At 38.5% G+C, this 23,197-nt stretch overlaps 1 protein-coding gene across 1 annotated transcript in view; it reads left to right on the forward strand.

Moving 5' to 3' along the window:
* Positions 1-9,231, forward strand: part of LOC126176066 (uncharacterized) — a 121,020-nt gene extending 111,789 nt beyond the window's left edge. The window contains exons 3-5 of the mRNA XM_049923200.1: positions 5,150-5,296; positions 6,524-6,623; positions 9,161-9,231. Coding sequence (XP_049779157.1) covers positions 5,150-5,296; positions 6,524-6,623; positions 9,161-9,231 — 318 coding nt within the window. The remainder of the gene's footprint in view (positions 1-5,149; positions 5,297-6,523; positions 6,624-9,160) is intronic.
* Positions 9,232-23,197: the final 13,966 nt, after the last annotated feature.

A 23,197-nucleotide genomic window follows, 5' to 3' on the forward strand; every position in this document is an offset into this window, starting at 1 on the left:
CTCCATCTTCTTCAAAAAAATTCCTCCTTTTCTTGTCCTGTCACGTTCGCCACATTCTGGTAGTTTCTGGTGATTAAGGGGGCCAGTGTGATACTAGTGTCCAAGACTCACACTCCCCCTACCTACTTGTAGCTACTTTGCCGATCTTCTTTCAGGATAGTCGGCTGCGATATTCTACCCAGCTTCTTCTCTGAAGAATAGATGCTACTCTGGAGGAAATTTTATACTTTTAAATAACTCAGTACACTCGAGAATACTTTGAATTCAATCTCACTATATTTCATGACACATAACAGTTTTCATACACTAAACATTTCCCATAAGCTCGACACCTTCCAGTTCGACAGAAGCTATTACAATCATCTTTCTATACATACAGTCTATAAATCTCTCCAAATTTAACAAGACAACTGTCCTGATTTTATGGCAGTAAATGAGAGAATTAATGAATAAAAGTCTCTTCTTTTCTTTCAAAAATCTTCAAATGTTCACACCACTTAATGTTTTATATCTCATAGAGTATGATGTGTTTACTCCATGGATGGGACGTGTAACTTCTTAGGTGGGCTCGGTGACTACCTGCTCACGCCGATCGTCCATCCGATACACGTCTGCTCACGCCGATCGTCCATCCGATACACATCTGTCCTATATGCACATAATTGTGGGGCAGTAGACATAGTTCTACTTCACCACACTTATCTCTAAAATAACGTGTGTTTGAGACAGTGGAAATACGTGTGTCTCTAGAATTTACCCTGAAATTCTCGAGGCACCACAAACTGGGATCGAATGGAGAAAGTTAGGGGTGCAGGTGGGGGGGGGGGGGGGGGGGGGGGGTGTTTGTAGGATGAATACTACATCATGTGGCACTGGAAAGATGCAGGAGTTAACATGCAAACATATGGGAAATGACACAGGGAGAGTGATCAATTTGAAAGTATAGGGTTAATTGTATTGGTGGGAGTAATGTGGGACATAAGGTGCTGCACCAACAATCAGTGTGGTTTTGTAGCCATCTGTTGTGTGCAGCTGAGGCAGTTGTTACAGTGTGGCTCGTAAGGAGAGTGCAAACTGCAGTTTGTAAGGCGACAAGAGAGACACAGGAAAACAGACAAAGAAGAATGAACGTTGAGTATAGTGATGCAAAAGAAAATAGTTACAAAGGAAAACAGCTCAAGGTTAGGATCGAAGAAAAGCTGTGAGGCAAAAATCAAACAATGGAAAATCTGGGATAGAATGTAATAATATTATGAGAAGGAAAGTTGCTACTCACTGTATAGTGGAGATGCTGAGTCCGAGATAGGCACAAAAAAAGACTCACAATTGTAGCTTTCAGCCATTAAGACCTTCTTCAACAGTAGACACACACACACACACTCATGCAAATGCAACTCACACACGACTGCAGTCTCAGGCAACAGAAACCACACTGCAAGCAGCAGCACCAGTGCATGATTGGAGTGGCAACTGTTTGGGGGTAAGGAGGAGCCTGGGGCTGGGAGGGGAAGGAATAGTATGTTGGGGGTGACAGACAGTGAAGTGCTGAAGTGCCTGCAGGTTAGACGGTGGGCAGGGAAGAGGTGGGAAAGCGGGGGAGGGGGGGGGGTGTAAAATGAGAGAAATGAAAAGAGACTGTGTGTGGTGGTGGAATGATGCCTGTGTAGTGCTGGAATGGGAACAGGAAGGGGCTAGAAAGGTAAGGACATTAATTTCTCTGTCAGGGTCTTGATTACCTCTTGTCATGCCCTGAAATGAGAAATATCCTGCCCTCTACCCTTCCCACCCGTCTCACAGTGGTACACCAACATCCACCGAACCTACACAATATACTCGTCCATCCTTATACAACCTCTGCTCCCAATCCCTTACCTCATGGCCCATACTCCTGTAATAGACTTTGATTCAAGACCTGTCCCATTATTCCTCCCACCACCACCTACTCCAGTCCGGTCACTAACATCACCTATCCCATCAAAAGCAGGGCTACCTGCATCTCACGTGGTCTACAAACTAAGCTGCAACATCTGTGCTGCTTTCTATGTAGGCACGAGAGCCAAAAAGCTGTCTGTCTACATGAATGGCCTGTGTTGCCAAGAAACAAGTGGACCATCCTGTTGCTGAACACGCTGCCAAACATGACATCTTGCTTCACAGCCTTTGCCATATGGATCCTTCCTACCAACACCAGCTTTTCCAAATTGCATTACATCCTATGTTCCCGTATCCCTTTTGGCCTCAACCTTCCTTAGTCACTATCCTTCACCTTCCAGCTGCTTCCCTGTTCCCATTCCAGCACTACATAGACGTCATTCCACCACCACATCCAGCCTCTCTTTATTTCTCTCCTTTTCTGCCACTTCCCCCCCCCCCCCCACCCCTTCACTCCTTCACTGACCGTCACCCCCAACATACTATTCCTCCCCCTCCCCACTGCACACTCCTTCCCCCACCCAGTCACCACTCCCATCTGCACTGGTGCTGCTGCTCACAGTGTGGTTTCAATTGCCTGAGACTGCAGACGTGTATGTGAGTTGTGTTTGTGTGAGTGTGTTGTGTGTGTGTGTTTGTGTGTCTTTTGTTGAAGAAGGCCTTAAGGGCCGAAAGCTGTAATTGCGAGAGTCTTTTTGTTGTGCCTATCTGTTACTTAGCATCTCTGCTACAGGTGAGTAGCAACTCTCCTTCTCATAATATTATTACATTCAATCCTGAATTTTCCATTGTTTGATTTTTGACTCTACATCTTCTTATAGAAGATATGTTAAGGAAAGGTAAACCTACATCCATGGCATTTTTAGACTTAGAGGAAGCTCTTGACAGGTTGACTGTAATATACTCTTCGAAATTGTGAAGGTAGCAAGGGTAAAATACAGAGAGCAAAAGATTATTTACAACTTGTACAGTAACCAGACAGCAGTTGCAAGAATCAAAGGGCATGCAAAGGAAACATTCGTTGAGAAGGGAATGAGACAGGGTTGTAGCCTATCCCTGATGTTATTCAATCTGTATTTTAAGCAAGCAGTAAAGGAAATCAATGAAAATTTTGGAAAGGTAATCGAAGTTAAGGGAGAAGAAATAAAAACTTCAAAGTTTGGTGAGTACATGGCAATTGAGTCAGAGACAGCAAAGGATGTGGAAGAGCAGTTGAACAGAATGGATAGCATCTTGAAGAGAGTTTCTATGATGAACATCAAGAAAAGTAAAACAAGGTACTTGAATAAAGTCAAATTAAATCAGGTGATGTTGAGAGAATTAGATTAGGATATTAGACACAAACAGCAGTAGATGGGTTTCGCTGTTTGGGCAGCAAAATACCTGATTATGATTGAAATAGAGAGGCTATAAAATGCAGACTGGATGTACCAAGGAATGTATTTTTTAAAAAGGAGAAATTTGCTACATAAACTATAAATTTATGTATTAGGAACTATTTTCTGAAGATATAAGTCTGGAGTGAACCCTTGAATGGAAATGAATTGTGGATGATAAGTAGTTCAGACAAAAAGAGAATAGATGCTTCTTAAATGTGGTTCTATGACATTCCACTATAGTTTTATATTGAAAACAAATTTGCATATTTTGTGTTTTGGCTTCTAACTGATCTTCAAAGCATATTGCAGAATATTAAAACTGTTTGTAGTTGAATGCTACTTATCTTAGGTCTCCTCTGTTGTTATAGGTCTCATTATGGATTATCTTGCTTGGCTGCATTGCATTTGTTAATGGATTAATCATGTGTGTAGGAACAGAAAGCTAACATTCTTAGTCACTAAAATGATGTACACATAGCTCTAGTTTCACCTTCACTGTATTATCAAATCCTTTAGAAATACATTGATCTTGTTGTGAACCATAACAACAGAGTACTTCTCATACAGACTTAAAAAGCATCGAATTACAACTACCAAATCTGCATATTTCTCTACAGTACTTGACTCAAAAATTTTTGCACAAAAGCTAATCCATATGGTCTGTGCTTACAGTTCAATTACAACTATCCACAGTGACTGATTAATTTCATACTGTCTGCACATTCTTCTACAGAACTTGACTCAAAAATGTTTGCACAGAAGCTAATCCATATGGTCTGTGCCACACTATGACATATAACATAATAACAATTACATTTTTTAAACAGATAATTATATCAATTAACTTAAGTGAAAATTTACATTTTATAAAATATTTCTGACAATGTGTAATACTGCAGATTGAAATAAATCTTCTGTCATTAGGATAGTTCAAACTGACCCTAACATCTGACCCCCACAAATGTTTGACAACATTCTTGAGTGCATTACATGTTGCCACTTCTTGCCATATAAGAGTATATCCATCATTCTCAAACATGATCATTTTGATGGTCCAGGTGTTATGCTGTGGGAAAGTATAAGGTCACATGAGCGTACTGACCTGCAAGTCTCTGCACACAGTACACTCACCAGCCAACATTTTTATGACACTGTATTCTTTCACAATGTGCACCTTTTCAGGTGTGCATTCAGTGCTGACTCCTTTTTTATGGGTGCCACTCCTCAATGGCATTAATTATCACAGGTGTAGGTGCTCTTGGAGTGAGAGGATATTCAGTGAGTGGACTGGCCTGCCCATTCCCCTAATTTAAATCCCACCAAGAATGCATAGAATGTGTTGGGAAGATGTATTGCAGCACAGGTTTGCATTGAGGAGATGTATTGCAGAACAACCACATGCACCAATAACTATCCAGCAGTTGTCAACCACACTGGTGGATGAATGGAATACCCTACCACATGAACTCCTTACCAACCTTGTGACCAGCATTGAAGCACATTGCAAAGCATTCACTACCATTTATGATGATTGCTTACCCTATTAAGAACCTTATCCAGTCTTTCATAATGTCCAGAGATCATCATGAATCATGGTGACTTCAGTGTAATTGAATAGAAGTGTAATTTCTGTTGTTGCCATGGCATGTTTCTTTCAGTTGCCTTCTGGGCTATATTTTAGCATTTTTTGTATGTATTGTTCAATTCATTGAGCTTTGTTACTTGGCAGTGACATATCATGCAAAATTTACTTTCATCCTTAATTTTTACATACCAGTGTATCTGAAGACACAATAATAAAGGACACCAAATAACGTATGAATAATTATGATTTCTAGGTTGCTCTGTACCAGGAGAAAGTCACCCAGTCAGAACAAAATTTAATAACTTCAAAAATCATGTACTTTAAAGTGCAAGATCAAGCAGAAAAGTGTAGAGTATTGATCAAAGAACATGCACAGGAAACTGAAAAATATCGTAAAAAGGTTTGTGCATTATCTTATATCCCTGATGTTATCTTTCATTTTGTATGTGACTGTTAGCTTTCAGAAGCCAAAGATTTAGTTCTTATAACTGTCATCAAAACAATAAAAACCTGCATTTCCTGTGTCATTTCAAAAGTGTGTATTTGTTTGTATTATAAAAATTTACCAACTAGTCTATAGTATAATTATGCTAGTGACTGGAGTTACATTAACTGGCTCCATCATAGAAATAAAAATAAATGCAGGAAGTGGCAGTGTATTGGAAAAAGACTTAGATCTAATTTTCTGACATTTCAAGAATACTTACCAAGAGGTTATATATAACTGAACATACTAGACACAGTGAAGAACTGAGCTAATGTCTTTATAAATGTTTCACTGCAAAGATATTTTCTGTTAGTCTTATACAGGTTCATACTAGGTAGGTCAAAGTAAATAATGATAAATGACAACTAGCTGTCACTTACTAAATTTAACATCCTAAAAATGGGGTTGACAAAGATTAAACTTTTACCTTTCTCCCACTCAACCATATATTGGATTTTTCTCCAAAGATTTCTCAGGTGTATTGTCTGTGGTGTTTTTGCAGATATTTGCATTTTTTTGGTGGAGTTAGACCATGTAAACTATGCACATTACATGTTTCATGCATGCCTGTTGCCAGTAGGAAAGGTCAGTTTTACTAAAAAAAACTGTTTTTTTTTAAATTAAGTTTTATGCACCTATTCAAGTGTAGTGTGATAATATGTTGAACAATATGTATTAACAGATACATAAAAACATGAGAAATAAGCAGTCCAGCTGACTCTCCGGAGAGAGAGCCACTGTAAAATACAGGATATGCAGAATTTAAAGTGAATGTAAGTTGTACTGTAACTAAGACTCAGATTTATCAGAGGAATTATTATCGCAGTATAAGAGAATAAGTTGCTGTTGCTGCTGATGTTAAGACTTCTTGTCTATTGTACATGATATTCTTGTAAAATCTTCTGATCTGAATTTTTAGCTTTCTTACAGGGATCTTCTTCCAGAACTGGCTGCACATTGTAGCAGACCGCCACACTTGAACTTTTAAGGACAGTATTTTCCACATTTATTGCCTTATCATTTGATAATTGTTTTGTGCAAACACACCATTATTTAGAATTGTACATTGTGGTGGTGCCCTCCCTATTGTATATGATCCAGAAGATGAAGATTCTAATTTTGTTGAAACTTTGCTTGCAGATTGGTAATGGACAACATCATCGAGGTGATGCAGATGCTGTACACTCTTCTGGAAGCTCAAATTCCGATTCCATCCCTGAAAGCAATTACGTACTTGGTGGTAAGATTACACTCCAACATGGCAACAAGAAATGGACTCTCAGGGCAATACACAACCTTAATTTTGAGCTTTTTGATTCAATTAGAAGTTTCTTCGCAACCACTATCTGCCTTTGGTTGAATGACCTTATTAGAATTTCTGAAATCTCAGAGCAATGGTATTTCACTGACGTTATTGTCATCAGAGGACCAGATGATGTTAATGAAGTGTGTAGACGAATTAATATTATCTCACAAAACTACCCTAGAGAAGCTGTCATGTACAAACAAGATGGCGACCACTTCCACATTATCCATGACTGTATCTACTCTTCCAGAGGATGCCGATGCCGTTTCCGCACTGACTCATTTATTGCCACCAGAATTTAAAAAAAAAACAATCGACGCACCAGAGCAATTGCGCCATTTCTGACATCGACTGGCTCAATATATTGTTATATCTCTACTTGCAAAAATGGCCAAGTTGTGGACAAGTATGGCTTAGAGGATCAAATAAGCGATTACCTGGTGAGTATGAAATTGTACAATGGCAAAGCTTCATCGAAGGATCCTTCCATGTATTGGAATTATTGATCAGTGCAGAACAGGGGTCAACATCATAGAACACGTAAATGGCCTCATAGCAAGTGGCAGCCAATCATTACTGGTAAAGGGTGCAACACTGAAACCACAGCATCAAAGGTACTTTCCCTATTAATATCTTATTATTGCATTCCTCCAGAGAACATCGTCAACGTAATACCGTCGGCTCATCCGTATTTTATAAATTTAATTGGTCCAAAGTTTAAAAGGTATGTGGACGTGGGAATGGAGTTGTACAAAAAAAACTATTAATGAATTGGATTTAAAAGGTTTAGAAAATTTACTTGCTTTTGGTTCAGAAGATAATATTTTCTATTCCCACATTACAGTAGTCTGGGAATTTTATTACACTTTGCAAGATTCTTTATGTTGGTTAAAAAAATTACTTTTATTTCAATGTAATGATGATACAGATGAAACTACAAAATTTTTAACAAATTTGGTATTGTGGTTTAACCATAATGGTTTATTTCAGTGGCAGGATGTGAATGGTACAGAATGTTATGTTCCTAATAAAAAATTGAACACTTTATGTATTGTTGGACCCCCTAATTCTGGTAAAAATTGGTTTTTCATTTGTTGTATTTCTCTCGCATTAAATGTTGGCCACATTGGACGATGCAACAATAAGACATGAAATTTCATTGGAAGAAGGTGCTACTGAAGATTTTAGAAAAGTTTGTGAAGGGATAGCATGTAACACTCATGTAAAATATGAAGGAGACGCCATTTTAAGACATACTCCATTGTTATTGATATCAAATTCTCAACCTGTAATATGTTCTCGCACTGATTTCAGTAATGTATGTGTGAGAACTGTCCATTGGAGGAAATTTGATGAACTGAAAAATGCATCTAAAAAAACCATATCCACATGCTTTTTTAAATTTATTATAATTGTATAAAGTGAAATATTAAATAAATGTAACACTTGTTTGTACTACATATTGTTTACTGAAACTCTATTTTTACAAAATTAATGTAACATTGTACTATACAAATTTGTTTACAATATATACAACAAAAGTACTATGATTGTTTCATTTCGTATTGTCCCTTATATATTGATGACTCCTCATTTCTTGTTACATTAGACATATAAATCATATCATAAATTTGAACATTTGCTACATTTGCATGAGGATAATGGGTTTCTAAAGCATCTGAATACACAGAACATTCAGCAATAACTTCAAATAACATTTGGGTATCTGTGTATTTTGCAACATCAGAATTTAAACAACTTGTTCTTAAAGCATATGTAGGATTTATCCCAATGTGAAGATTGGGTTGAACATTAGTATCGTGAAGTATAATATTGTAGCGTGCAGAAGCAATGTCAGCCTTCTCTATTAAATAGTTGTATCCAGATTTATCTCCATTCGTTACTAAGCTAGCAGCTCCTACTAGTTGCTCTTGAATTTGCGTTGGTTCCAACGGCGTTGTAGAAAAATTATCACAAGTCATGAAAGGATTACAATGCTTATCGCCATTCGTTCTGTATCGTTGAGGTACACCAGATGAATTATTAGTAATGGGAAAAATATCAACATTGCATGGTTTTCATATTTTAAGGAAACCTAATGTGGGGTAATATTCACAATTAACAACACTTCCTGTATGTGCATCGGTATCTACTTCATAAATATATGATTGTACACATTTCCAACCCCAATTATGTATGGCTTTCTCTTTTGTGCTTGACACACATGCATAATAGTATTTCAAATTAATATGTTTCCCAAATTGATGTGCAGGAAATGTAGTTCAAAAAGCATCTTCGTTATTTTGATACCCATACCATGACTTCCAAATTGGAGATAAATCTTGTTTCTGGTCAGTACTAGTTGTTTCCATTGGGGGCCGAAGCACCAAATGCAGTAGGCTTTACGTTAACACCAGGAATTTTCATATTAATGCCAATACTAGTAATCATATTTTTATTTTGATTAAAAGTTGCAAGTTCTGAATACGATGAATTAGTTGGAAAAGCAATCCTAAGGTTACGGGTAGTTACTTTTGCATAACAGTAAACAATTCTGCTACCATCCAGAAGTAAATCAAATTCAGATGGCGTCATGTACAAAAATGGTCAATCGACAGGAATTTCAGCTAAAGGTGTTATCATAAAAACAGCACCTTCACGAGTTATTAATTTTTATGCCAACCCATATGCAAAAAATCTATGTACTTTCCTATATCGCTTTAAGTTTCCCGTGTCTAAAATGTATGGTGCAGTCAAAGGTATATCATGTGTATTTGCAGAATCACCCATTCCTCTTGATGGTGCTGCGGTGCCTGGTAATGATTTCTTTTTTTTCTTGGTGTCGTTTGCCTTTTGTGATTGTGCTATACGTTTACCTGAATCTACATCGATACCACTCATATTTGTGTCAGAGTCAGAATATGGAACCAATCGTGCACTTGCGTTGTGATCATCTGATTCTTCTTCCGAATGCTCTACGTCATCTTCAGAGAAGTTGTCTTTGTGATGAGGGGCAATTTCTCCAGTTGATGCTATAGATGTACGTCCAGAAGTTGATGGTTGCTCGTGATCTATAGGCAAACCATGACGTGCATGAGACATTAGCCATTGTTCATATGCTTAACGTTTCTGGCCTTCTTGCATTCGATTCCAACATAATCACTACCTGGTAACGTGGCGTAGTTTCAACTTTATCCATTTCTATTGCTGTGTGACCTCCCTCACCGTACTGATATGGATGGCGCTGGCTCAGTCCAGTATTGACTTCTTCTGCCGGCTTTGGCTCCAATTCAAATTCAACAACTTCTTTGTCTAAATCATCATATACTGGATTTTGACCAAATCTAATTTTATTTGCAGCATCTTGCCTACCAACTGTCCTTATACTGTTGCTTCTATTAGCATTAAAATTGCTCCCCCTTTCCATCATTTCAGTATCGTCCACCAGTCCTGGATATATAATTCCTCCATCGTACTGTATTGAACCTGCTGTTCTGCACTTATATACTCATATAACCATGACATTGTGCTGACTAACATAGATTTACTAGTATCTCCATTTATATAAATATAAGGATAAAAATCTGTCATGGCATGGCACTCTAATAGTAAAATTTCTACATATGCCAACCTTCTTCTGGTGTGGGTGCTTGCCCAGATACTGTCCTAAAAGGACAACTATCTCAGTGGGACAGTGATGCTGCCATGCTGACCTTTGGACCTTGGGTGTCATGAAACATGAAATATGGCACGTGCGTGCCGTTTCGTTTAGACACCCAAGGTCGTTTGGTCGCTGTGTCCCGACCGGGGTCAACTGCCCGGGTTGAAAGGTCAGCATGGCGGCGTCACTGTCCCGCTGACATAGTTGTCCTTTTAGGACACTATCTAGGCAAGCACCCACGCCAGCAAGTGTAGAAATTGTAAAATTAGAGTCCCATACCATGACAGATTTTTATCCTTATATTTATATAAAATGGAGATACTAGTATATCTTTGTTAGTCAGCACACTGTCATGGTTCAATGAGTATATAAGTGCAGGACAAAATAGTTCAATACAGTATGACAGAGGAACTTTATATCCAGGGCCAGTGGACGATATTGAAATGGCGGAACGGGGGAACAATTTTAATGCTAATAGAAGCAACAGTATAAGGACAATTGGTAGGCAAGATGCTGCAAATGAAATTAGATTTGGTCAAAATCCAGCATATGATGATTTAGACGAAGAAGTTGTTGAATTTGAATTGGAGCAGAAGCCGACAGAAGAAGTCAATACTGGATTGCCCCAGCACCAACAATACCAGTACGGTGAGGAAGGCCACACAGCAATAGAAATGGATACAGCTGAAAATATGCTTCTGTTATCTGGAGCGACTGGAACAGCAGTTGATGGCATGACATTAAGCTCCTCGTTATTAACAGTGCAAATAGGTAGCACTGCTCGTGTAACAACTTTAGCAGGTCCTGGAGTAGCATACGGGACAACGAAATTAATTGAAAGAGTGAAAAATAAAGCATTAACATTACCACGAAGTGCATATGTTGAGCCTGGAAACCCTATAAATATAGACGCACCATGAAGTGGAGCTGATGCCATTGCTAAAGAACACGACACTGGGTACGATCGCTTACTAAAGGAAGCTCAAGAACCTGTTTTCACTGAAGAAGAATTTAGGTAACAAGTACAGCAGTTGGATGCTAAAGCGATTATAGACTTTGTCATTGATTGGAGTCATACAAGAAATTGGTATTCCTTTGCAGGAAAGTACGGATTGAAATTGAAAACATTTGTTGAAAAGAAACTTGAAAAAGTGTTATATCCAAAAAAACCGGATGCCAAACAACAACGTATGTGAATTTCTTTATTTTATCTTTTTGTTTATAAAATGTTGTATTACGTATCGAATATAATATTAATGTTTCTTGCCTTCAGAATTATGATTGGCCACCTTGGGAATGTCCAAATGGGAATCAAATGCATGAAGGCCAGAAATGTTATGCGTATGAAAAATGGCTAAGTCTCGTGTACATCATGGTTTGCCTATAGATCTATAGATCACGAGCAACCATCAACTGGCCCTCCTCACGAAGACAACTTCTCAGAAGACAACTTAGAGTATTTGGAAGAAGAATCAGATGATCACAACGCAGGTGCACCATTGGTTCCATATTCTGACTCTGACACAAATATGAGTGGTATCAATGTAGATTCAGGAAAACGTATAGCACAATCACAAAAGGCAAACAATGACAAGAAAAAAAAGAAATCATTACAAGGCACTGCAGCACCATCAAAAGGAATGGCTGATTCTGCAAATATATATGATGTACCTTTGCCTGCACCATCCATTTTAGACACAGGAAACTTAAAGCAATGTAGGAAAGTACATAGATTTTTTGCATATGGGTTGGCATAAAAAGTAATAACTCGTGAAGGTGCTGTTTTTATGATAACACCTTTAGCTGAAACACCTGTCGATAGACCATTTTTGTACATGACGCCATCTGAATTTGATTTGCTTCCGGATGGTAGTAGAATTGTTCATTGCTCTGCAAAAGTAATTGCCCGTAACCTTAGGATTGCTTTTCCAACTCATTTATAGGATTCAGAACATGAAACTTTAAATCAAAATAAAAATATGATTACTAGTATTGGCATTAATATGAAAATTCCTGGTGTTAACGTAAAGCCTACTGCATTTGGTGCTTCGGCCCCTATGGAAACTACTAGTATTGACCATAAACGGGATTTATCTCCAATTTGGAAGTCATGGTATGGATATCAAAATAACAAAGACGCTTTTTTAACTATAGTTCCTGCACATCAATTTGGGCAACCTATTAATACGAAATACTATTATGCATGTGTGTCAAGCACAAAAGAGAAAGCCATACATAATTGGGGTTGGAAATGTGTACAATCATATATTTATGAAGTAGATACCGATGCACATACAGGAAGTGTTGTTAATTGTGAATATAACCCCACATTAGGTTTTCTTAAAAAACGAAAACCATGCAATGTTGATATTTTTTCCATTACTAATAATTCATCTGGTGTACCTCAACGATACAGAACGAATGGCGATAAGCATTGTAATCCTTTCATGACTTGTGATAATTTTTCTACAACGCCGTTGGAACCAATGCAAATTCAAGAGCAACTAGTAGGAGCTGTTAGTTTAGTAACGAATGGAGATAAATATGGATACAACAATTTAATAGAGAAGGCTGATATTGCTTCTGCAGGCTACAATATTATACTTCACGATACTAATGTTCAACCCAATCTTCACATTGAGATAAATCCTACATATGCTTTAAGAACAAGTTGTTTAAATTCTGATGTTGCAAAATACACAGATACCCAAATGTTATTTGAAGTTATTGCTGAATGTTCTGTGTATTCAGATGCTTTAGAAACCCGTTATCCTCATGCAAATGTAGCAAATGTTCAAATTTATGATATGATTTATATGTCTAATGTAACAAGAAATGAGGAGTCATCAATATACAAGGGACAATATGAAATGAAACAATCATAATACTTTTGTTGTATATATTGTAAACAAATTTGTATAGTACAATGTTACATCAATTTTGTAAATATAGAGTTTCAGTAAACAATATGTAGTACAAACAAGTGTTGTTGTTGTTGTGGTCTTCAGTCCTGAGACTGGTTTGATGCAGCTCTACATGCTACCCTATCCTGTGCAAGCTTCTTCATCTCCCAGCACTTACTGCAACCCACATCCTTCTGAATCTGCTTAGTGCATTCATCTCTTGTTCTCCCTCTACGATTTTTACCCTCCACGCTGCCCTCCAATGCTAAATTTGTGATCCCTTGATGCCTCAGAACATTTCTACTAACCGGTCCCTTCTTTTTGTCAAGTTGTGCCACATACTCCTCTTCTCCCCAATTCTATTCAATACTTCATCATTAGTTATGTGATCTACCCATTTAATCTTCAGCATTCTTCTGTAGCACCACATTTCGAAAGCTTCTATTCTCTTCTTGTCCAAACTATTTATCACCCATGTTTCACTTCCATACCTGGCTACACTCCATACAAATACTTTCAGAAACAACTTCCTGACACTTAAATCTATACTTGATGTTAACAAATTTCTCCTCTTTAGAAACGCTTTCCTTGCCATTGCCAGTCTACATTTTATATCTTCTCTACTTCGACCATCAACAGTTATTTTGCTCCCCAAATAACAAAACTCATTTACTACTTTAAGTGTCTCATTTCCTAATCTAATTCCCTCAGCATCACCCGACTTAATTCGACTACATTCCATTATCCTCGTTTTGCTTTTGTTGATGTTCATCTGATATCCTCCTTTCAAGACACTGTCAATTTCGTTCAACTGCTCTTCCAAGTCCTTTGCTGTCTCTGATAGAATTACAATGTCATCGGTGAACCTCAAAGTTTTTATTTCGTCTCCATGGATTTTATACCTAGTCCGAATTTTTCTTTTGTTTCCTTCACTGCTTGCTCAATATAGAGATAGAAGAACATCGGGGAGAGGCTACAACCCTGTCTCACTCCCTTCCCAACCACTGCTTCCCTTTCATGCCCCTCGACTCTTATAACTGCCATCAGGTTTCTGTACAAATTGTAAATAGCCTTTCGCTCCCTGTATTTTACCCCTGCCACCTTTAGAATTTGAAAGAGAGTATTCCAGTCAACATTTGTCAAAAGCCTACTCTAAGTCTTCAAATGCTAGAAACGTAGGTTTGCCTTTCCTTAATCTTTCTTCTAAGATAAGTCGTAAAGTCAGAATTGCCTCACATGTTCCAACATTTCCACGGAATCCAAACTGATCTTGCACGAGGTCAGCTTCTACCAGTTTTTCCATTCGTCTGTAAAGAATTCGCGTTAGTATTTTGCAGCTGTGACTTGTTAAACTGATAGTTTGGTAATTTTCACATCTGTCAACACCTGCTTTCTTTGGGATTGGAATTATTATATTCTTCTTGAAGTGTGAGGTTATTTCGCCTGTCTCGTACATCTTGCTCACCAGATGGTAGAGTTTTGTCAGGACTGGTTCTCCCAAGCCCGTCAGTAGTTCTAATGGAATGTTGTCTACTCCCGGCGCCTTGTTTCGACTCAGGTCTTTCAGTCTTCTGTCAAATTCTTCATGCAGTATCGTATCTCCTATTTCATCTTCATCTACATCCTCTTCCATTTCCATAATATTGTCCTCAAGTACATCGCCCTTGTATAGACCCTCTATATACTCCTTCCATCTTTCTGCTTTCTCTTCTTTGCTTAGAACTGGGTATGTTACATTTATTTAATATTTCACTTTATACAATTATAATAAATTTAAGAAAGCATGTGAGTATGGGTTTTTAGATGCATTTTTCAGTTCATCAAATTTCCTCCAATGGACAGTTCTCACATATACATGATTGTAATCAGGGCGAGAACATATTACAGGTTGAGAATTTGATATCAATAACAATGGAGTATGTCTTAAAATGGCGTCTCCTTCATATTTTACATGAGTGTTACATGCTATCCCTTCACAAACTTTTCTAAAATCTTCAGTAGCACCTTCTTCCAATGAAATTTCATGTCTTATTGTTGCATCGTCCAATGTGGCCAACATTTAATGCGAGAGAAATACAACAAATGAAAAACCAATTTTTACCAGAATTAGGGGGTCCAACAATACATAAAGTGTTCAATTTTTTATTAGGAACATAACATTCTGTACCATTCACATCCTGCCACTGAAATAAACCATTATGGCTAAACCACAATACCAAATTTGTTAAAAATTTTGTAGTTTCATCTGTATCATCATTACATTGAAATAAAAGTAATTTTTTTAACCAACATAAAGAATCTTGCAAAGTGTAATAAAATTCCCAGACTACTGTAATGTGGGAATAGAAAATATTATCTTCTGAACCAGAAGCAAGTAAATTTTCTAAACCTTTTAAATCCAATTCATTAATAGTTTTTTTGTACAACTCCATTCCCACGTTCAAATACCTTTTAAACTTTGGATCAATTAAATTTATAAAATATGGATGAGCTGATGGTATTACATTGACGATGTTCTCTGGAGGAATGCAATAATAAGATATTAATAGGGAAAGTACCTTTGATGCTGTGGTTTCAGTGTTGCACTCTTTACCTGCTATGAGGCCATTTACGTGTTCCATGACTGTTGACCCCTGTTTTGTACTGATCAATAATTCCAAACTTTTCCCCTTCCAATACATGGAGGGATCCTTCGATGAAGCTTTGCCATTGTACAATTTCATACTCACCAGGTAATCACTTATTTGATCCTCTAAGCCATACTTGTGCGCAATTGGGCATTTTGGAAAGTAGAGATATAACAATATATTGAGCCAGTCAATGTCAGAAATGGCGCAATTGCTCTGGTGCGTCGATTGGTTTTTTTAAATTCTGGTGACAATAAATGAGTCAGTGCGGAAACGGCATCGGCATCCTCTGGAAGAATAGATACAGTCTTGGATAATGTGGAAGTGGTCCCCATATTGTTTGTACGACGACTTCTCTAGGGTAGTTTTGTGAGATAATATTAATTCGTCTACACACTTCATTAACATCATCTGGTCCTCTGATGACAATAACGTCAGTGAAATACCATTGCTCTGAGATTTCAGAAATTCTAATAAGGTCATTCAACCAAAGGCAGATAGTGGTTGCGAAGAAACTTCTAATTGAATCAAAAAGCTCAAAATTAAGGTTGTGTATTCCCCTAAAAGTCCATTTCTTGTTGCCATGTTGGAGTGTAATCTCGTCACCAAGTATGTAAGTGCTTTCAGGGATGGAGTTGGTACTTGAGCTTGATGAAGTGTGTACAGCGTCTGCATCACCTCGATGATGTTGTCTGCCAGCAAATTTTCAACAAAATTAGAATCTTCAACCTCTGAATCATGTACAATAGGGGCGGCACCACCACAACGTACACTTCACGCACAGATTCCATTATGAAGAAGTTTACTCACTGTTGTGGTTTCCTCCGTCAGCGATGGCCTGGCAACTGCAGAATCTGAGCTAATGATGCATGGGCCTACTGTTTCTCTCTCTTATATACCCAAAAATCCATCCTGTTCCTAACTACTTTTTTAACTGTCATAAGTTTTTTATTATTTCTTCTCGTGCTCTGCTCGTGCCAACCTTTTGTTGGCATGGGGGCTTGCCCAGATAGTGTCCTAAAAGGACAACTATCTCAGTGGGACAGTGACGCTGCCATGCTGATCTTTGGACCTGGACAGTTGACCCCGGTCAGGACACACCTACCTTGGGTGTCGAAACGAAACGGCACGCGCGTGCCATGTTTCATGATGCCCAAGGTCGTTCAGTCGCTGTGCCCAGACCGGGGTCAACTGCCCATGTCCAAAGGTCAGCATGGCGGCGTCACTCTCCCGCTGAGATTGTTGTCCTTTTAGGACACTATCTGGGCAAGCAACCACGCCAGCAAAAGGTTGGCATGAGCATAGCACAAGAAGAAATAACAAAAAACTTGTGACAGATAAAAAAGTACCTTAGCAACAGGATGGATTTTTGGGTATATAAGTGAGAGAAACTGTAGGTCCATGCATTTATTGCCTTATCATTTGATAATTGGTTGTTAAAAGGTGTTGCAGGACTGCTGGGGCTTTCATTAGTGTACTAGTGACAGAATGGCAGGGTATGACCAACACCTTGTTTGGTGTTTATGTTTGCGTAGCCAGTTGCAACTCGGCAAGTAACCCATACCTAAATATAATGAAAAATTTGTCAAAATCTAGACTTTGCTAATGTTTTACAAAAATATTGTATCAGTGTAAACAAAATGTCAGTGACGCAGATGTAATTACTAAATGCCTGAACAGTTTTAATTTGACAATCGCCTTAAGCTACAATCAGTTATGGAATAATAACAATATTTTCAATATGACACTGACTTTATTAAATTAGTCGCATTCAGAAAATTAAGTATTAAAAAAGATTTGAACTGTTTACACCTTAAGAGTTTCAAAAGTAAATCTTGCAGTTGCCTCTACATATCTCTCTTTGTTTCATGCAATAATTCAGAAGTGTTTCCAGAGAATAATAACTCTTGTAACATACTTACGTGTTTTTCTCTACGTACAGCCACATTTGCAGTCATTGTAAACATAAAAAATAAATCCAATGTTCAAAAAGTGTAGGAAAGATGACATGAATGACTACACACCAGTCAGTGTCAGTCGCCACATAGAGGAGGCATTGATTCACGGACAGGCACAATGAATATAATTGCTAGACATATTCAGCTATCGGACTAAGTCCTTAATCTGATATGGAAAATGCACACTCATTCACACAAGCAAAACTCACACACCTATGGTTATCATCATCTCCAGGCACTAAGGCCAAACTGCGACTATGTCTGAGGTAAGCAGCAACCTTTGTTGGGGTGGGTGATGGGGGTTCAGAGGAGGTGTGGGCAGAGAGGGGTAGAGAGTGCACGGTAAGGGTGGGGGAAGACACTAGTATTGCCTGTGGGGATTTGCAGAGTCATGGTGGAGACAAGACAAGATTGTTAGGTGTAGCACCAGAGGACTGTGCTGGGAAGTGAAGTGGGGAAGGGGGTGGGATGTGGGGAGGGGGAGGGGAGGACATTGCAGGGGAATGGAAATTTCAGGAGCTTTGCCAGCATAGAAGGTATGTGTAGTACTGGAGTGTGACAAAGCATGGTGATAGGCAGGTGGAGGATAAGGCCTAGCAACGGCTGTGATCAGGGTGTTACATGAATGAGGGATATGTTGCAAGGAACTGTTGTGGGATCTCTCCCTACAACACATACTTCGTTCCTGTAATGCCCCATCTTCAATCTTTTCCAGTATCTGGTCACCACCTGCTTAGCCCCTTCCCTGCTCCCACTCCAGTACTACACGAGCATTCTATCCTTTGTTATGCAAACCATGAGTGACCTGGCAGATGTCAATATGATAATCAAATTCTCCCCATACCCAACCCAGCATGGCATCATAGACTGTTGGAGTCACTTTCCAAATTCTCTCCCGGACCTCTGCTACATCATGTGGCAGAGGTGTAGATACACCAGATCTTTAATGTGTACTCACAGAAAAAAGTCACACAGAGTGAGATCTGGTGATCGGGGAGGCCATTCATGAAACAGCTGTCTCCTCGTGTAGCATGGCTGATCCATCGATGGGCACTTCGGAGCCCCATCCTGGTGAAAGATGAACAGAGAGTCTGATTGCATTTGAGGCATCAGCCATTGCTGCAACATGTCCAAGTAGGAATATCCAGTGACAGCGCTCTCGGTGAAGAAGAAGCCCATACAGTTTTTGATGTGACACGGCACAAATAACATTTACCTTTGGGGAATCTCACTCAAATTCAATGCATTTGTGTGGATGCTTTGCACCGCAGATTTGACAGTTATGCCTGTTCACTTTCCCATTAGTGTGCAAAGTGGCTTCGTCACAAAAAATTAAGCAATCAACAATGTCATTCCCATCCTCATTCAATTGTTGCAACTGCGAACAAAATTCAAAATGCTTGTCTTTGTCACCATCATTGAGCTTCTGCAATAGCTCCCATTTGAATGGGTTCATAGACAGCTTCTGTCACAGGACTTTCCACACTGTCATTGGAGCCATTTCGAGTTCAGGGGATGCACGACACACCAATTTCCTCTTTATGAATGTCTCTCGTACGCTCTCCACATTCACTTCACTGACACTGGGACATCCACTTCTCTTTGCTGGGCACAAGCAACCTGGCCTAATGAATTTGTTGTGCCAGTGGTAAATGGCCTTCCTTGTTGGTGGCTTTTTACCATACTTGTTTCTAAACATCCATTGAACAGCTGTAACACACTTGTTTTTGTTGAACTCCAACACACAGAAAGCTCACTCCGCACCTGAACTCACCATGTTTGTGACTAGTGCTGACTATTGGCAAATTACCAAACTATGCTGTGGCGATATAAATGGGGGGGAAAAAATCAGGGTTTCTCTTCAAGATGACATATGTATTATATCTGTACAGTGTTTGGTTCTCGTGCAATAAATAATTGAAAGTCCTCCCAGATTGTATTACACCCTGTATCGCTGTGTACCTGTGTACCTCAGACACAAACGCAGTTGGACCTTTGTCCCCGGAGATGACAGTAGCCGTGTGTGTGTGTGTGTGTGTGTGAGAGAGAGAGAGAGAGGGAGAGTGAGAGAGAAGAGAGAGAGAGTCATGTTGTTATGAATGTGTGTGAATTTTCTGTTTCTGATTAAGGACTTAGTCCAATAGTTCAGTATATCAAGCATTCTTTTTCATTGTGCATATCTGTGACTCAACACATTCTGTGTGTGGTGAGCAGGAATCTATCCTTTGCATACTATTGTTATTCCACCCTGGATTTTCCATTGTTTAAAACTGATGTCATTTGTAGATAATAATCGTATACTTACTAGTTCACAACATGAATTCCTAAAATGTAATTAAATCTGATTGACAAGGATACATTTAGATCTGTCTAAAGCTTTTCACATTGTAGACTAACAGACCACTTCCCTTAACCCCCCTCCCCTTCTCAAGGACAATTTGATGTCTCTGTCACTTCTAACATTCTTCACTTTAGAAGTAGAAGAACTAACACAGCATAAAATCAAAGTATGCTCTCACTATTGTCAATATTTCACTTAGCACTATGATTGTAAACACAGGTATACAGTCTGTGGCTGTGCAAGCATATAAATGAGATGAATACTACTTGTTTCAATTACTTCCACCTGCGAAAGTTAGTGATTTATGTCACTTTTTCCCTTAGTTTTAGGCCTTCTCTCTTCACTCTTTCCTTACTCAAGTTCTTATGGCTTTACTAATTCTACGCATGAATGCATGAACCAAGTCAGATTTATAGATGACTGCAAGTTTGCCCATCCTGTGAATGGGCACCATTATCTTCCTGGAGTTCTCTCTGGAGCTAGTCAGCCCACAAGCCCGTTCTTATGGACTGGGCCTCAAGTGAGAAATCAAAAGTTTCTTGTATTAAATATAGCTTGTAATTCTAGAATTCCTTGCTGTTTTAGGCTGTTTACAGTTTTTGATGTGACAAGGCACAAATGACATTTACCTTTGGGGAATTACACTCAAATTCAATGCATTCGTGTGGATGCTTTGTACCCTTTGGGCGAAACTTGAAAATTGATATATGTAAATATATTAACATCTTTAGTAAAATGTTCTTTGCAGTGGGGGGGGGGGGGGGTGATGTCTGCCCCTCCCCTCCCCCCCCCCCCCCCATGACTTTCATCTCCCATTCTGTTGAATCTGCAGCTGCCCTACTATGTTAGAACATTATGGCAAACAAGGAATCTTGATGATCATTCTCTGATAATTGAAAATGGTTGGCAACAGTGAAGTACACTGGCAGAAAATGCCACACCAAGTAGCCACTAAAATTATACCAAAGGAACACCAATCACAATTGACTTCTTCTTGTGCAACAAAGTGACATTGGAATTTGATTTGCAACACAATTGCATCTTTCTGCTATGAATGATAAGTTTTCATTACTGCTAGCAGTGTTTACATCCCTGGATAAAAAATTAAAATATTATTTTTTATGTTATATTGTGTTTACATGAAAGTCTTTACTGATTTCTACATGTACTTGATGGTTGATTACACTCTAACTGAGTTAGCCGACATGCAATAGTCAGGCATCAAAGTGACTGTATGCAGAACTATTTCCAGGGAGAAGGTTACCAAACCATGTCACATTTTTATAGATTTTATGGTTAACTTCATGAAATAGGATACCTTAGATCAGACCATACCTAACAGTGTGTGAAATGTTCAGTTTAAGAAAGCTGTATTACAGTGAACTGAGGGCAACCCCAGCACCAGTACACAATCCAAGGAACTAAATACCTCCAATTCCAATTTGTGGAACATGTGGCATATATCAGCTGATGACTCTCCCCATTGCTGACGAAAAAAACCAGTGCTGTTCAATGTGCATGATTATAATGGAACAGCAAGAAAAAGGTGGAGGAACAGCAGAAGTGCTGCCAGCACATGAACTTAGGCCAGAGAAGTGTGTCAGCAGGAAGACTTGACCCAATGGTGGCAGCGTGGTTGCATGCTGAAATTTGTGTCCATTGGACACTTGACATCCAGCCATTTACCATGGAAATATTTTTCAGCTTCACATAATTTCAAACATTTTCTAAACTTTTTGTTGCTTACATGCTTAACATCAGATATTTAACATATTAGGCATAATTCGTATCATTCAGGCGGGAGGGGGGGGGGGGGGGGAGAGGGGGGGGGGGGGGTGGTTACCTTCATAGTCTCAGATGTTATTGAATTTGGCATATGTTAAAATTCAGGAGTAAGTAAGAAACATGTATTTTTTTGTTTTCTCCAAATAAATTCTAGCTTCGAGATACAAGCCTCAAAAAATGACACTGCGAACACCATTTTGAAGATGTGAATTTTGGAATTTTTTTTCAAGTTTGTATCTCTGTAGCTGTTCTAGATAGTTTGTTAGTTTTTTTTATTTGAAAGATAATTGATTTGTGATTACAATGGTATCCTCTGTTTGGACATATCTGTCAAAGTTCTTTTACTGTCACCTTTAGAATTTTTTTGTAATTTACAGAAAAAATATTTTTTATCCAAAAATACCAATCCAGAAAAGCTAGATTTTTTTCTGTTGATTAATACCATGTGGTACTATAGTCACCGTAAAGGAGAGATTCCACTTTTAAGTTCGGCAGGTTTTCTTTTTAAAAAAACTTCTCCCCCCCCTCCCCCCCCCCCCCCCCAAGGGTAATGTACTTGTATGTCTTCACTGAAGTTGTTTCTTACTAAGTTCTTTGTTACAGTGTTTATTTCTATTGCCTTCATTGCAGTTATTTCTTATCACTTTCTTTGTAGCAGTTATTTCTTTTCACTTTCATTGTTGCAGATATTTCTTACACTTTGTTGTAGTTTCTTGTCAGTTTCTTTGTCGTGGTTGGTCATTGCATATTTCTGTATTGTTTTTGTTCAGGTTCAGTGCTAATTTGTTTACTGAAGAGGCTTCTAAGAAATCTGAGATTATCCAGTGACTTATATGTTTTTGTGAGGAATTTGCCAGTCAATACAGCTGCAGCGTGTTTTGTGAAAAGGACTGTCTGAAATGTCTTCTGACTGGGGCCACAGGAGAGTGAAGTGTGCTGACTATTTGCATATCCATAAAAGAGTGATATATAAGACAAACAAAAAAAACAGACTTTGTTCAGGTTGTAAATAAGTGTTTTCATTTGAAGACTCTGTTTCAAGGTGATGACTTTTTGTGTTCTAAATGTTTTGCCAGAATAACAACAATTATAGTATTCGAACAAGGTGAAGCCTCCCATGGTGCATATGATTCAGATTTTGCATCAATAGAGGAAGAATTAAATACCCTGAATCAGTCAACTACATAGGTAGGTGTTAGTCCTATTAAAAACTGTGGTCAGTGAAGTCAATTA

The sequence above is a fragment of the Schistocerca cancellata genome, chromosome 3 (genome assembly GCF_023864275.1).
Source record: "Schistocerca cancellata isolate TAMUIC-IGC-003103 chromosome 3, iqSchCanc2.1, whole genome shotgun sequence".
NCBI lineage: Eukaryota > Metazoa > Arthropoda > Insecta > Orthoptera > Acrididae > Schistocerca > Schistocerca cancellata.